General features: G+C 48.0%; 1 protein-coding gene across 3 annotated transcripts in view; it reads left to right on the top strand.

Moving 5' to 3' along the window:
* SEPTIN11 (septin 11) overlaps nt 1-17,659 on the top strand; it is a 94,072-nt gene that overhangs the window by 40,542 nt on the left and 35,871 nt on the right. For all 3 annotated transcript variants that reach the window (XM_058667184.1, XM_058667183.1, XM_058667182.1), the window contains exon 2: nt 11,343-11,457. In XM_058667184.1, coding sequence (XP_058523167.1) covers nt 11,343-11,457 — 115 coding nt within the window. The remainder of the gene's footprint in view (nt 1-11,342; nt 11,458-17,659) is intronic.

The following is a 17,659-nucleotide window of genomic DNA, read 5'->3' as shown; positions in this document are numbered from 1 at the left end:
GACTGGTGAATTTTCACCATAGTTGTTCAGAGCAAAGTCAGATGTGAGTTATGTTTTATTTGGGAGTTGGATAGAGATTTTTCATCTACTGGTTCACTCCCCAAGTGGCTGCAAAGGCTAGAAGTTGGCTAGGCCAAAGCTAGGTTGTAGAATACCATCCCCATGGTCTTCCACATGGGTGCAGGGGCCTAAGGACTTGGGCCATCCTCCACTGCTTTCCCAGGCCATGGCAGGGAGCTGATTAGGAAGTGGAGCAGCGGTGATTCAGACAGGCACCCACTGTCTTTGTTACAGGATGCCAGCTTCCCAGGGAACAGTTGAACCTGCTGCACCACAACATGTGCCTTGTTGCTTTTCTAAGAGTTTTTTGCCATGGCTCTGGACATTTCTGATATATTCCCTTGAGGTTCAGGTGCCAGAAGCACATCATGGCACTCACACAAGTTCTCCGTCAGCCTGGTGCAGTGGCTGCCCATAGCTTAGGAGGAGAGCGGAGCCAGGCTGCCTTGAGGGATGCCGCCTTGTGCTTTGCCTTGAAGCTGTTGTGGATTTCCGTTCCAAGACCACCCTTTGCCTGGCCTTTACCATTAACCCCAGTCCCCTGCCTTGACAGACAGACAGACAGGGATGAAATAAATGATCTCTTGGAAGAAGCGAGTGGCTGATTCCTGTCTGGGGATGGATGTGGCAGCCCTGGGGGAGGAGGAGTCCGCCCCTTGTGTTCTTCAGTATTTACTGACTGATGCCCTCGGTGTGAGGCTGGCCCCAGCATCTCAAACAGGAAGCCTGAGGACCAGGTGGGAAGAAGGGCACCTACAGCCTGGAAGGGAGAAGCCCCTGGGTGTCCTCCTGTTCATGTCGCCTCTGAGCCAGGGTTGAAGGCACGAAGGGACTGACTGGAGTCTTGTGGGACAGGGGAGTGACATTTCCCTTTGCACAAGAGGTGCTGTGCCTTGACATCACGTGGACCTCCTTGGGAAGCCGGAGGGTCTGCTATGATTTGTGCTCCATCCTCTTTCCCGCCCCTCCCCACGTGTCTTCACTGTCTGCTAAGCTAAGGCAGCTCTCCTCCCATACGTGGCCGGTGCGGGTGGTGCCCCATCTGTTTCCAGTCGGGCCGTCCCTTCCTGCATACTCTGCACTGGGTTGTCACTCGGCCTCCCTCCTGCCCTGGGCTTCTTCCGGCTGTCCCTGGAATGCACACGTGGACCATGTCACTTCCAAACAGGAGACTGTGGGTCAGCACTTCGCAGCTTGGCAGAGCCACGGCATTTGGCATACGGCATTTGGCATTCGGCATTTGGACTTGGACCCAAAAATGCTGTGGTCTGTGGTGCCTCCAGAAAATGTCTCCCCCCTTTTTTTGTTGTTGCTCATTGTTGGTATTCAGTGGGACTTAACCTCTTCAGAACTAGTGAAATATTCTCTGTCTGAGAGGAGAAAGCGCTCCCGCTCCACATGCTTTCTGGGGTGACCACCTGGTGGCTCTTTGAGCCATGACCGACTTTCCTCGCTTCTGGGAGCTGCTTTTCAGCAGGGCTTTCCTAATTGATGCTCATCTTGGATGCCAGTATCTTAGTGATGGCATTGCCTGTTACCAATCTGATAAGCTGAAGGTGAAAGTGGCCCCAGATAGACTGAGTTCCGGAGCAGATGTGAGCCTTCTTGTATGGAAGGGAGAGTGTGTGGGGGCCAGGTGGTCTCCTCAGACCGCCTGCATTGGATCTCATCATCAACCAACTTGAAATTGTTTCTTTTAATTCTTGACATCTTGCTTTAAACACAAATTAAAAAAAACCCAGACTTTCAATGGACAGGCCGAGAGATAGAAAGAGGTTTTCATCATCTGGTTCATTCCCCAAATGCCTGTGACAGTGTGGGCTGGACCAGAGCAAAACCAGTCTCCAGGAGTCAGGAATTCAATCTGGTTGTACACGTGAGTGACAGGGATCCAAGTACTGAAGCCATCACCTGTAGCTTACCAGGCTGTGAGCCAACAGGATGCTGGAATCAGGAGCAGAACTAGGACTCGAACCCAGGCACTGGGATATGGAGTGCAGTCCTAACCACTACACCAAACAGCAGGACACACTTTGAATCATTGCATGCACTGGAGCCCAGTGTAGTGGAAAGAAGGCTGGGCCACACCCTGCCTGCTCACCCTCTGGCCAGGGGGTGGGGTAGGGGAAGAGAGGGTGGGTAGGGTGGGATAGTAGGTGGGGGGGGAGGGTAGGGTGGGATAGTAGGTGGCGGGGAGGGAGAGGGGGGCGGTGTAGGGTGAGATAGTAGGTGGTGGGGGGGAAGGAGGGGAGGGTGTAGGGTGGGATGGTTTCGGTTTGTCTCTTTCCACCTGGTCCTGTGCATTATAAAAACCAGACCAGTAGCCCTGGTACCCTACCCTTCTTGGCAGATGTAAAGTTGTGGGAGTATGACTGCAAAATCTGACCCTGGATCCAAATTTGGGTGAAGCCTAGTGGCAGGTGAGGTTGAGGAAGTAGGAATGCCTATCACTGGGTTTCTTTTAAGTAGAAACCAGCTGGTAGACTTGCTGTGGTTCTGTCGCTTTGGATCGTGGGAATGTCTTGGTCCAAAAGGCTGTGGTCAGTGGTCAGTAAATGCTGGAGGTTTTCTTCTAGGGTCTAGAGGAGAGAAGCCATCCTAGTGTCTTCAGGACGTCACCACCCTCCAATTTGGAGGGCAGGGAAGGAGCCAAGATGAATCAGCTCTGGCCTTTGCTCTCCTGCAAGAAGGCAGAGGCAAGAAGGCAGATGCTTGCAGCAGGTCGAATTCTAGGAGATGCTGTTGCTATTTAGTCTGAGAGTATGGCAGGGAGTGTTTGTGTTGAGAATGAGGGGCAGGGGACCAGGGGCCAGTATGGTGAATTCCACTGAGGAGTTGTTAGCTGACGGCTGCCTGAGTCACAGAAGAACATGCCAGGAGGCCAGGAGCATGGTGTGAGCTGCGAGTCATGATCGGAGAGCTGTTGGCCTCTGGTTGGTTGGTCATTAAGGGAAGTGATGACCCAAGAAATGTGTGTGAAATTATCTGGTGTGTAAAATTGCAGCGATTCAGTGAGGCAGTTGATAGTTGACAAGCCTGTGGCCAAGGTGTAAGCTGACTTGGCTGAGGGTGTAGAGTGGAACACTGGCAGCAGTGCCCTTGTGTCTGTTTCAGTTGTCACTCACCTTGCACAGTCCTCTCTGCATCTCTGCTCACTCCTCACCCTCCGTGTGATTTGGTTCTACACACTTTAACCTGTCATCCACCTGTTAGACTCAATAAAGACTGCAGACTTCTCTCCTGAAAAAGAATTTTTGATGTGGCACATCTACAGGCCTACATATAGCAGCAAGTGTTTGAATCCCAGTTGCTCCAGTTTCAATCCAGCTTCCTGCAGATGCATCTGGGGGAAGTAGTGGAAGATGACCTAACTGCTGGGGTCCCTTCCATCCACGTGGGACACCCAGATGGAGTTCCAGGCTCCTGCTTTCAGCCTGGCTCAGTCCTGGCTATTGTAGCCATTTGGGGAGTGAACAAGTGAATAAAAGATCTCTTCCTCTCTCTGTCCTTCTGCCTTTCAAAAGAATTAAAATATTAAATATTATTATTATTGTTATTAACCTTCCCTTATTTAAAAGATAGAATGTTATTCTCTGTTATAAATGCAGGAGGGAGAATGTTGGGTACTTGGCTGAGTGGATCCACCCGCTATGAGAGTGCCTGGGTTCAAGGACTAGCTTTGCTCCTGACTTCATCTCTGTGCTGCTGTGTGCCCTGGGAGGCAGCAGGTGATGGCTCTGGTTCACACTCACCCCCACCGTTTAAGCGATTACATTTATAGCACAGGGATACTTTTCCTTTTTTAGTAATCCAAAATGCTGTAGAAATATAACAATTAGGAAGTATATTTTTCCAATAATCCCACCATCCCCCAAGCAAACCCTATCTGAATTATTTTTGCAAGGATTTGGCAGAAATTCTGTCCACTGGCTGTGTGTTGGAGTCGCTTCGAAACAGCACTGGAATCAGAGCAGCTGCTCAGTAGGAAGCAAGTGCTTCTCTGGCTGCTTGGTGGGATCCTCCAGGGTGGCTCCCAGGGTTTGGCATTCAGAGCTGATCTCACCTGGCGTTGGGGTGCAGGGGGCGGCACCCTGGGTGCTCCTTGGCAGCCACAGCTCCTCGCTGGCTGCCCTGAGGGTCTGGTCGTCACTCACGGGGCCATATGGTTTTCCTCATAACCACTCCCTGGATCCCCCAGTTCCTGCTGCTGTGTGAGACCATTTCCTTGGGGCTTTTCTTGGCGCCAGCCTTGGGAGCTCATGGTATGGATGACAGAGTAGCAAATGCTGTCCGCATCATCCTTAAGGAATGCAGCAGCCCCTCCACCCGCCCCTTGGTAATGACTTGCTTCAGACGATGAACATGATGAAAGTTAGCTCAGCAATGTCTGGCCTCGAAGGCATGCCCCGCACAGGCGTCACAGCTGCAGTTGGGTAGATAAGTTTGCACTTCAGTGTTTTCTTCCCCTTTTGCATAGGAACTGAAGGCATTTCCCATCTTCCTCCTGACCTTCTCTTCTTTAAAATTAGAGACTCTGAAACCAATTCGGTGCTCTCTAAATTGGACTTAGACAAGATCATTTATGGAGAGGATTCAGCAGACATTTGGGTAAAATCTTAACTTCCTAGACAATTAGAGGCTGGAGTTTCTCCCAGTTCTGAGATATGGCTGGTGATCAGTCAGGGATCTCATATGGGGACCTTGAAGCCAGACACGCACTAGGGTGACAAATGATCTCTTCATTTGCCCAAGGAGGCATCATCTGACTGGAAAGAGCAGAGGGAATTCATGTTTCTCTTCTGGCCTTCTGCCGCCCCATGGTTCCATCTCAGCTCTCCTTTGAAATGAGGCATCTTTGACCTTAAGACTTCGGTCTTGATCACATAATCAATGCTGCTCAGACTCTGTGAATGCTTACCACCTACGTATCTACAGTGTGCATAGGAGCTAGCTACCGAAATAACTAAGGATGCTTGACTAATACACGTTCTTCTATACTGTAGGCAGGCAGAGTCACTGGAGGCCTGGTAGTCAGCCACACGTGAGTTACAAGGTTGCCTAGCACCCTGTGTGCTGGCTAGCTTAGGTTTATCACCTGTGCATGTGGGCCCCACTGCATCACTTGCTCCAGGAGTTAGGGATGCCTTCCCCACTGTCAGAGCCTGCAGTGGAGCACCTGGTGGCTCTCAAGAAACATTGCTGAACAAATGAAAGCATAACTGAAGATCAAAAAATTGCTTTGAAGCAAGGGAACTGTAAAGAGTGAGCACACGACATTTTCCTTAACTAATTTATGGTAATTATCGTGTAACAAAAAAGAATGAAAGGTTAAAGTGGGAAATGGATGCAGATTTCCACTCAGTTTTAATAGACAGACATTTCCTTTCATGGGTCCTTGAACGTTGAGCCTTTCTGGCTGGAGAATTGATGCTCCCAGGAATGTTTCCCCATGTGTTTGGCTTCCTTAAGGAAAGTGACAGGATTGGATTTATGCCCTTGGGTTTCCAAACAACCAGCAACCTTGGAATTAGCTTTGGAACCAGGGTCCTTTTAAAGGCTCTTTGGCTCAAGCGGCTTTTTACAGATGAGGAAACCTAAACTCGGGGATTAACTGCCTTGGCTCAATGTTCTCCATTAACTGAGGATTTGAGGAAAACGTCATCAGTTTCTTGTAAGCAAAACCTCCAGCTCTCTAGCTGAATGCATACAGCACCTTTTTTTTCTCTCTAGGAAAACGAAATTTTAAAGAAAGGACTCTTTTCTAAGCTTACATTTTAAGATCGGCTTAAGGGTAGATAGGAAGTCTTACTTTCACATAGGAAAACTCTTGGTTTGTTTTAAAGAAACAACACATCACCTTGGTAACCAGCCCTCTGGCTTCTGCTTGCTGATAAGGATCTGAGGCCTGAGGAGGTTACCTAACCACAGGACTCCAGAGCTCTGCTTTGAGTATAGGCATATCCAGGTCCTTAACTTCAAGGAACCCAGACCTGAGTTAAAATAGAAGCCATAGTGGGCCCGGGAGCTGGAGTGGAGGATATTCCTGCTGTTAACTGCTGATGCTGCAAACAGGCATGCAGTTCTGTGGTTTTTCTCTCCAGCCTTTTGTCTTAAACGTTTGAAAGGGAAGAGGGGAGAGAGAGCAGTAGCTCCTATCTACTGTTCACCCTCCAAATGCCTGCAGAATCTGGGGATGTGCCAAACTGAGACCAGCATCCCAGTACTTGGTCCTGGTCTCTGACATGCATGGTACGGACCCGGGTCCCTAAGCCACCACTGCTGTGTTCCAGTGTGCATGTTAGTAGGAAGCTAGGCCTGGAAGCGGAGCCAGGCGTGACATCCAGGTGCTCTGATGAGGCTGTGAATATCCCAAGCAGAATCAGAACTACTGCATCAAATGCCCTCTCTTTCTGCAGCTATTGAAATGAGTTGTACTATCTAGGAACTTTTCTTTAGGGTGGAATTCTTTTTCTGACTTCTGCTTTCCCTCTGTTTATCCTGTTCTTTCCTTGTGATTTCTTTTTTTTTTTTTGGACAGTCCTGAGCTCTGCGGTCAACACCATCTCCTGGAATGCTCACAGCTACTCTAGAACTGTTCATTTTGGATTTCAGAATTATTATAATAATATAATTATAATGTTCTCCGCCTCCTGCCTCATTGAGGGGAAGGAAACCCTAGTTTCCTGTGGAACTGTTAGGCATCCTCGTGCCATTTCCTTACTTCCCCCTGGTTTCAAGTGCTCCATTTTTACTGAGGACAATATGGAGACTTCAAACCGTCATCTGCCACACTCCATGCCTCTTGCTGTTGTTCTCTGGTAATCATGGCACATATTTTATGGTAACACTTAATGCTCTCCATGGGGAAGTCTACCAAGCATCTTCTGAAAACTTGTCAGTTATAAGCTTCTGTGGTACTGTGGTACAGTGGCCTGTTGGGCACAGTGGGCAGAAGGCTTCTGGGAGATGGACTTTTGTTTCATGGCACTCCAGCCTTCCTAAAAGTTACCCCTGAACTTCTGTAGCCAAAAGCACCTTCTGCCACTATTTCTTCCTGTGGTTAAGCTTTTGGTGTTTACCACTTTCATCCGCAGTGGGACTGCAGGCACCTGTGTCCTGTCCCTCATCCTCAGTAGAACTGCATGTAACTGTCTTGTCTCTGGCCCCACGTTGGAAGCCTTCTCAAGGGTGACGGCAGAGTGTATCAGTGAGCAAGAAAAATAACATCTTTTAGTTCCCTTACTGAGTTTTTCTGGATGAGCAAATAAATAATTATATTCATGAAGAAATGGTCTTAGTAGAGAAAAACAGTTGCGTTAGCACGGTAGAGTTCAGTTGTAACCTTTTCAAGATGCAGGGGGCTTTGGACTTGGTGGGGTAACAGGTCTTAACCAGATAGACTTGCAAATACAGAGCTCAGTCCATTAAGGTCTTAATAGTCACTCACGCAGTGGGTTCAGTGCTGGCCCTTTGATTTTGGAAATGGTAAAACAAAGCCTGGTATCATGGACTTCATGTGTTACAGCTGCAAAAAACAGCCACAAAAAAGCCTGACCTTCTGTTTCTAACATTAGGATTGCTAAGGAATCCTCATTTCAGAGAACGTTTTAAGGCATTGGATTAATACATTGAAAGAGTTCCGTCTTGGGATGGAATTCAGTTACAGGAGCGACATGGTTAATGATTTGAGAATAAACGCAGTTCCTCTAGACTGGGCCACCTGGGTACTTATTAGATCACCCGGAGATAGCAGTGACTAACTGTGACAACTCTGGCCTCTGACTTCCTGTGTTGGAGACCTTCCATTTCCTCATCTGTAAGTTGAGGTTGGGTAATCATAACAACCATTTCATAGAATTGAAATGTGAGCCCTTTCAGTGGGATCATGGAATGCCAAGTAGCTGGAGCCACCGTTATCCGTGTTTGCTGAAGTTATTCCCATAAGGATGGTGATGAAGTTAAAACTTTAGTGGGATCTGGAGGGCTTGGGTGTGCACGTGTGGATATGAGGTCCTTTGGTGTAAGTCCTGATGGAGAGAAACCCACCAGAGCAATTCTGTATAAGGTGACTGTGGGGAGAGCAGGGAGACTGGGAATGGAGATCAGGTGGCAGCCCGGGGAGGCCTGCAGCTGGCAAGTGGAGGGGCTGGGGTTGGGTGCTGCTGAGTGGTGAGACCCTTATGGCAGCAAGGACTTTTGAGAGGAAGGATAGGATTGGAGAAGCAAGCCAGTCGCGGGGCATTGGTAGGGAGGCTCTTGACCCAGTAGGAATGGAGATGGCCAGGGTGTAGATCAGTAGGGCCTGGGAATTGATGGTGTGGGTGTGGAAAGGACAGGCTCCCTAGCGTGGATAGATGGCACCCACAGAACTCCACAGAAGGGAGAGGGAATGAGGTTTCAGCTTCAGGACGTACAGATAGGAAACCCCCTGTGATGGAATTCAGAACTGGAATCCAGGGAAATGAGTTTGGTATGGGAGATAAAATTCGGAGCGTCATTTCCGGGTGTGATCCTATTCATGATTTGAGAATAGTCTCCTAGGTCCTTAAGACTGGACTTGTAGGCACTGAAATAGAAGCTCTCATTCTTTGGACAGGGCCAGTTAAACCGGGTATCACTAGGCCTGGCACTGTCCACTGCTGGTGTGTAGGTAGGGATGGGCCATGCAGGTCCCCCGAAAAGAGCTAACATCCTCTGGTGCGTTTCCTCCAGTGCGTTCCAGCCCCCACAGCTTGTTCATGCATCAAAGCAGTGAAGTCCCCTTTCCCTCCCGCCTTTCCAGTTGTAACCCAGATTTCCCAGGAGGCCTTTCGTCCTAGGCAAACAATTAGGCTCACACAGTGCAGCGTAAAACACTACATTATGAGATTTTTGCATAATTTTATATTAACAATGTTAGAGACTGGGAAGCTGTAGCCAGAATTTTGCATTTCAGAAGTCTCTAGCTGAAGCCATTTTATAACCCTTCATTTTGTATGTGGTCTTCAATGGGGATAAAAATACTTGGTGGGTGTGTAGATGGTTTCACGTGTTTTTGGAAAGCAAGGAGGATAGGAGAGGCTGAGCTTTGGATTCTGGGACAGGAGCTGTAATTGCTAAGTGCATCTTGCCTGGGGTGCCTCCTCTGGCATCTAGACACCCAATCTGCCAGAGTCTACAGAGATCCCACCTTCGTCTGTGCAGGCTGGGGACTGCGGGAGGGTGGCTCTTCCCTCCCTACTTTGTCTCCCAGTTGGGTGCAGCAGCGTGATGTCTGGGCTGGTGGTTTTTTGTGGTCCTGTGTGCAGTAGCCATGGCACAACTGCATAGAAAGAGATCTAAATATAACTCAGGGCTTACTGAGCTCCTCTGCCACCAGCCCTGGCGGATGTGGTGAACACCCTAAAAATACCTCCTATTTGAACCTTTGAAGTAGCTAAAAAGGTAGCTTCCCGCCTCCCAGCCAGAAGGAGGCAGGTGTCACTGGGAGTTCCCAGGCTGATGGCTCATCCAGCCATCCATCTATCCATCCATCCATCCATCCATCCACTGGGCATGCTCCCCAAGCTGTGGGCCAGGTGGTGGGCTGCGTTGTCCTGCTCTCCAGGTCTCAAGTTCACTGTTGGCAGGTTTCAAGGGAGCTATTCATAGATGCGACATCTGTTCTCTGTCCCCTTGACCTCAGACCTGCAGCTGCCACCACTGTGTTCAGACAGCGTTGATGGTTTTTTTAGTTGCACTTGGCAGAATCAGAATTTGAGAGCTGTTATGGTCTTTAGACATTCTATTGTTCACAAAACCATTAAAATCACTGTATTTATGGAATTGCATTTCTGTGCCTATGTAGTAACCATAGAAATATAAAAATGGGATCTTAGTCCTTGATGACTTTTAAAAAATTCATAATTATATAACTAAAATAGGATAATGGAATGAGTTTTTGTTTTTTAAATTGGCTCAGTGATCCTGTGTGAAGGCTCTTTTTTTTTTTTTTAAAGATTTATTCATTTTATTACAGCCAGATATACACAGAGGAGGAGAGACAGAGAGGAAGATCTTCCGTCTGATGATTCACTACCCAAGTGAGCCGCAACGGGCCGATGCGCGCCGATCTGATGCTGGGAACCAGGAACCTCTTCCGAGTCTCCCTCATGGGTGCAGTGTCCCAATGCATTGGGCCGTCCTCGACTGCTTTCCCAGGCCACAAGCAGGGAGCTGGATGGGAAGTGGAGCTGCCGGATTAGAACCGGCGCCCATATGGGATCCTGGGGCTTTCAAGGCGAGGACTTTAGCCGCTAGGCCACGCCGCCAGGCCCAAGGCTCTTTTTTTAAAAAAAATTATTTTTATTTTAAAGGCAGATCTATGGAGAGAGAGAAAAATCCCCCATCCCTTGTTTAACCCCACAGATGACCACAACAACTGGAGCTGAGCCCAATTAAAGCCAGGAGCTTCTTCCTGGTCTCCTACGCAGATGCAGGGTCCTAAGGCTTTGGGCCATCCTCCTCTGCCTTCCCAGACCATAAATAGGGGACTGGATTGGAAGTGGAGCAGTCGGGGCCCCAAACTGGTGTCCCAGTGGAGGATTAGGCAATTGAGTCATTGCACCAGGCCTACAAAGGCTTTTGTTTTTCACCAAAACATGGGGCTCCGTTTCTTGCTTTAGCTTCAGGACTTAGGTTGTGAAGTGGGTCGGCAACACACCCAGGATACCAGGAGGCCGGTCTGCAAGGAGCTCAGCAGAATCCAGTTTCTAGGATTGCAAAGGATAAGCATGGCGCTGTGGTCAAAGGTCTGTGGCTGAGCCCTTGTTTCTCGGCAAAGAGATTTCACCCGTTTTCTCCAGAAGCCATGGGATGCAGGTGGAGTTGTGGGGAGTTCAGTTCCAGCGATGTTACTTTGTGGTGATCTGTGAGCTTCTCAAAGTTCCTTTAGGTCTCTGCAAGAGATGAATGTATGTCTGTGTTGTATGTGTTTTGCCTTCATTGAAGGTAAACTGGAAGTTTTTTTCTTGAATGAAACATGCTCGACATTGTTTTTAAAATGTCGCTTAAGGCGTGTCTGAAATAGCCAGCTCTGGAAGCTCAAACTTCCCAGGACCAGGATGTGTGGAATACGGAATGAGATCCCCGCCCCTCGGAAGTAGCCTGGAATTTTTGTGGAGAGGGTGTGGTTTTGGAGTCCTTCCTACCCTCAGTTGAGTAGAAGCCAAGGAGAGTGTGGGGACCAGGTGCATGTCACAGGGCAGGAGTGTTGGGGGCTAGCGTTCATGACTTCCTTATGACTTCCCCCTCTGCAATTCCAGAATGAAGAGCTGCGAAACTTGTCCCTTTCTGGCCATGTGGGCTTCGACAGTCTCCCTGATCAGCTGGTCAACAAGTCTACTTCGCAAGGCTTCTGTTTCAACATCCTGTGTGTTGGTGAGTGGCCGTCGCCTGTGGCCAGCGGGTCCTGGCCCTCTTGGATGTGGGCCGCTGACCCTCAAGGGCATGCTGTAGGGATATCAGGCCGGAAGTGATAACTGTCACACTCTCTCTTCATTGGAGGGAGAGGAAAGCAGTTTCTCATTTGCTCCCAGTGTGATACATGGTCACAAGAATTGAGAGCTGTGCTTGGTTCTGGTAAATGCTTTAAGTTTTGTGGTTTCACTGAAAGTACTTTTGTTTCTTTCCTATAGTCAAGCCACTGGCCAGCTTAGTAATATTGTTATTAAAACATTTTAACTGTGGGTGGCCAGAGGGACTTAAACCCTAACTAGGCAATGGGGAGCTGGAAGAAAGAAGTCAGGGGGCCTGTGCTGTGGTGTTAGTAGGGCAAGCCTCTACCTGCCATGCCAGATCCAACTCCCTGCTTATGGGCTGGTACGGAAGCAGAGGATGGCTCAAGTCCTTGGGCCCCTGCACCTACCTCTAACAAATCCTAGAGGAAGCTCCTGGCTTTGGATTGGCTCAGCTGCAGCCATTGCTGCCATCTGGAAGTGAACCAGTGGATGGAAGATCTTTCTGGCTCTCCGTTCTCTATAGGTCTGCCTTTGAAATAAAAGTAAATAAATCTTTTAAAAAGAAAGGAAGGAGTTAGACATTTACAGGAAGAACATTCACAGCTCTTCCAAGAGTTTGTTTCCAGAGTCTGTACTACAGAGCATCAGTAATCACTGCTATGGGTTTTATTTTTAAAATATTTACTTCTACTTGAAAGGTAAGGGGAGAGGGCAACAGATCTTCCATCCACTGGTTCCCTCTCCTAGTGGCCACAAGAGAGAGCCAGATGTAGGCTAACTGAAGCCAGGAGCAAGCAACTCCGTCTGGCTCTCCTGAATGCATAGCAAAGGGCTTAAGCACTTGAACCTTCTTCCACCACCTGCCAGGATGCCTTAGCAGGAAGCTGGATTGGAAACAGAATAACTGGGACTTGAACCTGCATTGTGATGTGGGATATGTGGGCATTCCAAGTGGTGATTTAACTGCTCCGCTGCAAGTTTTTGCAGGTACATCATGTCCAACAAGTAAAATATAAAACAATTCTAAGTACTTTAATAAACTTAGTGTTTAAAAAATGAACTCTTAAGGCAAAAGACAATCTAAAATTCTTGACTTTGAAACAAATTTCTTGCCTCAATTACTGACCTAAATTCGAATCTGCAGGGAACTTTATTCCTAGTAGACAAATGGAAAAAAAAAAAAACAGAAAGAACTGAATGACTTGCATCCCTGTACATGGCGTTCAAATCCCTTATATGTTATACTTTGCCCTTGGTATATTTCTTTTCCAATCTAGTCATGTGCTGTTTAAGCTAAGAAGGGGAAGGTAGAAGAGGGGAAAGACAACAAACTCAAAATAGGAATCTGTTTCCAGGTCGATTAAAGGGGGTTGTCCAGGCTCAGATGTCAGCCCCACCTTCCTCCGGCTGTGGCTCCTAATGGCCAGCTGGGAGATGGTACGGGCTGCGTCTGGCACAGAGAATTGCATAAATGGGTTTCCAGTGAAGTTAAGACTGTCTCCCATTTCCACCCCACACTGAAAGTAACAGAAACATCTATAAGCAGGAACAGCTGCCTCCAGAGGCTCAAGCCACTGATCCCACTGAGACTGGCCTAAGAAGTCCATGGTGGCCCACCCTCCCTTTGATCTTGATTGAATGCCTCAGACGAACTCCTGTGAGAACTCAGAAGAGATACGCACTGTGTACATTTTGAAAATGGGAATAGAAAATGGACCCTGGGATGATATTGGGTGGCCGTTCCCCAACCTTGCCTACTGAGGCTGTTGAGGGGTTGGGTGCGGTTTCTCCCCTCAACCCCACCCTGCCCTAGCTACAGGAGGAAGAAAAAGAAAACTTGGAAACAATGGTCTTACCCACTTCACCCTAAGCCTCGACCCTTCCAACTCTGATCAACTATGTAAGCAACATCAAAAATAAATGAAAATTTTTAAAGAAAATTTATTCACTTTTGGTGTCCATTATCAGTGAGCACCAGTTGGTCCACCCACTCTGCCCACTTGCTCTCTGGAGTGAGCCTTAACTACTGGACAGGGGACTGCTGGGAGAGAAGCCAGCCAGTTGCAGCCAACTCCCTGCTCTCCCCATGTGCCCCGTATGAAGCCTTTTCGGTTTTAGCAGGGGGCCTTCTCGAAGGCAGCTCGTTCTACTGAGCAGCCATAAACTGCTTGTCTTTTCTCTTGATGTTTGCTTTTTTGCAGAGCAGGGCAGCTCCTCATTAGCATAGCATCTTGTTGGCAGCTTGTTGGTTTTCTGTTGGGAAATAGGCTCTGGTGTAAGCTGAGGCCAATTGCTGTTTTTGATTCTCTTTCACCTCCCCAACCCTGTCTCCAAAATCAGTTTCCGGAATTTAGCTGAGGGGTAGGTGCTTGGCACAGTGGGTGCAGGAGACAGTTTAGGGGCGCTTACATCCCTTGATCCCAGCTCCTAGCTAGTGCACATTCTGGGAGGCAGCAGGTGAAAGCTCAAATACCATGATTGAGCTGCTGGCTCACATCTTTAACCTGGCCCAACCCTGGATATTGCTGGCATTTGAGGAGTGAACTAGCAGATGGAAGAACTCCTGTCTGTCCCTCAGATTCAAAGAAAAAATGCAATATATACAGGATTAGATATATCTACATAGACATTTATATCTGAGTTCTATAGTCTGGCTCCTACCAGGAAGAGAGAAAGCCTTCTAGTGGGATGTAGACTTGCTGGGAAAACTTAACCCGGTACATTGTGTGTATCAGGATGTTCTGGCTCCGTGGCTGACCTCACCCCGTGTTAAAGAGCGTCAACCTTATGCTGGCTGGAATTTCCCAGAAACTACATCAAGGTTGCCCTGTAGGGGTCTGCAGAACAGTCACCATGCTTACTGACCTCACTGGGTGATAACACTTGGGATTTATAGATGTTTATTAGAGTTACATCCCCACACATGCTTAAAATGTCCAAGCTAGCTACTATAAAATGTGCCACTTGAAATTATAAAATCCTCTCCTTTTACCTTCTGCCCTCTGCTTCCATCCCACGGAGGTAACATTGCAAATGCATCCTCTGTCTGTCTGAAAGAGGAAATCAACTGGGGAGCCTTAGAACCTTCACCCTGCTGTGCTGAAGCCCAGGGGAGGCATCCCCAGGGGGCAGACATTTCCTGGCCCTTCTCTAGAGGCTGCTTACACATTTTGGTCCTTCGATACTGTTTTCTGACTTGCAGGTTGACCTGTTGCATCTTTCGTATTGTTCTTGCATTGGGAGATCTGCAGCGGTTCAGTTTAACTGCAGATAAAACTCTCTCTTCCCCTTCCTTCCTACATGAGTTATAAAGCCAACCCGAGTCATGTGGTCAGCAGCTATCTCCAGGAACTCACTGCTGCTTGTCTAGGCTTTCCTCTTGGTTCTGCATCCTGCCGGCTTCTGCTTGCTCTCCATTTGGGATTTCTCTTAGCAACAGTCAGGCTTCCGGTAGTGTTGCAGGCTTTGCAACCCCAGGAGAAAGAAGTAGTGATTCCTGACATGTCTCGTTTGAACAGTCATTGGAGTTCTTGTGATCCACCGGACTGGGCATATGCCCACCTGCTTAGGTGGGAAATGAGGTCTGTCCACTTCAGAACACAGGGGGTTCCTTGTATGGGAAAGAGATGTTATCTGAAAGGAGACTGACAGACAATGCCAGGTAATTTGATTCGCCACTAGGCAGTACCATCTCCAATGTTTGGATGTTCTATTCCTGTGTCAGTTGGGTTGACTTCTGATCCACTTTGCACTATTTGAAATCTAGAACAATAGAGAGAGAGGGATAGGGAAGAGATCCTCTGTCTGGTGGTCTCCCCAGATACCTACAACAGGTGGAGCTAGGTCAGGTCAAAGTCGGGAACCTGGAACTTCATCTGTGCAGGGACCCAAGTATCTGAGCCACCATTCACTGCCACCCACTTAGGATGCATCTGCAGGAAGCTGGATGGGAAGCAGAGATGTGGGGACTCAGGCCAGGCGCTGTGAAATGGAGTGTGGTGTCTCAAGTGGCAGCTTAACCTGCTGGGCCACACAACACCCACCCCTTCAAACTACACTTGTAAAGAAACCTTTCTCCGTTTTACTAGTGTAGTATTTATCCAGGGAATCTAAATTGGTATTCAGATTTTTGTTCATTTGCCAATTGATGCTAACCGATGACACCATCAGCAGTGACTCAGCTGTGTGTCAATTCTTTGAGCTCCCCAAGAAGGCATAAGGTGCTGTAGCACCCCGTTTTTTTAAGCTCAACCAGTCACATGGAGTTAAAGTCATTTACTAACATGTTTTGAAAATAGAAGCCCTTTTAAAAAAAAAGACAGCTTTCATTGTTGTGAGGGGATGAAGATGAGGGAAATCAGACAAGTTACAGGTATCAAGTTGTGGGCCCGGCATGATAGCCTGGTGGCTAAAGTCCTTGCCTTTGATGTACCGGGATTCTATGCGGGTGCCGGTTTGTATCTCGGCTGCTCCACTTCCCATTCAGCTCCTTGTTTGTATCCTGGGAAAGCAGTGGAGGGCGGTCCAAAGCCTGGGGACCCTGCACCTGCGTGGGAGACCCAGAGGAAGCTCCTGACCTCAGATAAACTCAGCTCTGTTGCAACCACTTGGGGAGTGAACCAGTGGATGGAGGATCATTCTTTCTGTGTCTCCCATCTCTCTGTAAATCTGGCTTTCCAAGTAGAATAAATAAATCTTTAAACAAAGTGTCAAGTTATAGGCCATAGCTTTGGCATACATTGTGGAATTTTATAATCAAGTGTTAAGCATTTTCATCTCATCCTGTTTTTCCAGTAATAGAAGTGGGTGTCCAGGGTATAATGATTGAAAAGAAAATTGCCCCCAGAAAATAAGGGACAGAGAGAGTCGGAACACAGAGCCTGACCCCAGACCTGCCCGCCGCTGTTAATTCATGAGGCAGGCTTGGTGCTCAGAGCGTGGAGGGCTTTAACTGACCTGATTATTATTTGCTAATGGGTACTTAGGAGCATGTGTGAGTGCTGTGTGCAAGAAAGTTACCAGTTGAACATGAGAAATTCAAAAGTGAATACACAGCCCTTGCTGCAGGCGCAGCACAGGTTTACTGGAGAAATTCCCCCTGCGGGTTTTCAGAACAGACTCATCATATGGTGGATGTGTTGATGGTCTTGGTTCTAGGTGTGCACCCAATCAGGGCAGCTGATTCATGCTGTGGCAAGTGTCCTAGCTGGTGGCATTATGTCAAAACATGCCTCATCAAAGGTGACCTTATGAGTAGTGAGGATACAGCTTCAATATGTGGCTGTGATGATCTGGCATGTGCCAGCAATAAAATCTAGAGTATCCGGAGGAGGCAGGCAGCGCCTCACGCACAGTTACTCATCAAGCCACCAGGCATGGCCGTCAGTGAAAGGGGCTGAGTTACAGACCCAATTTGACCCATCTCTCATTACCTTTTAAAAATATTTTTTAAGAGATTTATAAATTTATTTTTATTTTTGAAGATTTATGGTTTTTTAAAGAGACAGATTTACAGAGCTAGACATCTTCCATCTGCTAATTCCCTCCCCATAGAGTCAGAGCAGCTGGAGTTGGGCCTATTTAAAGCCAGGAACCAGGAGCTTCCTCCCGGTTTCTCACATGGGTGTAACTCAGCCCAAGGACTTAATTTGTCTTTTGTTGCTCTGCAGTGAAATTAGCAGGGAGCTGGAGTGAAAGTGGAGCAGCTGGGACTTGAATTGGTATGCATATGGATGCTGGTGCTGCAGGCACCTGTAGGCAGTAGGCAGCTGGACCTACTTGCCATAGTGCTAGCCTCTGCAGTGACCTTGTAATGAATAATACCCTCCTTCTGCTTCTCTCCCCTTGTGTCCACCTTTCAGCCTGTGGTTGAGTGGAGTCTGAGGGTAGGGCACAAGGGGTGGGACTGTTTTCCTCTGTGATGTGGGTTTCACCTCTACCAGCATTGACAGGAGCAGGAATAACAGCAGCCTTAGACAGCAGATCAGGAGTGAGTCTCTAATTACTCTAACAATGAGTGCTTAGGCAGATGAATTTACAATCAACCAGCTCCCCTGAAAAATCCACCCCAGTGGCAAATCCCAGTGTCATTATCCTCAAGATCATTTTCTTTTTAGTTAGCT

The sequence above is a fragment of the Ochotona princeps genome, chromosome 7, assembly GCF_030435755.1.
Source record: "Ochotona princeps isolate mOchPri1 chromosome 7, mOchPri1.hap1, whole genome shotgun sequence".
Lineage (NCBI taxonomy): Eukaryota > Metazoa > Chordata > Mammalia > Lagomorpha > Ochotonidae > Ochotona > Ochotona princeps.
This window is presented reverse-complemented; position numbering and strand designations above follow the sequence as displayed.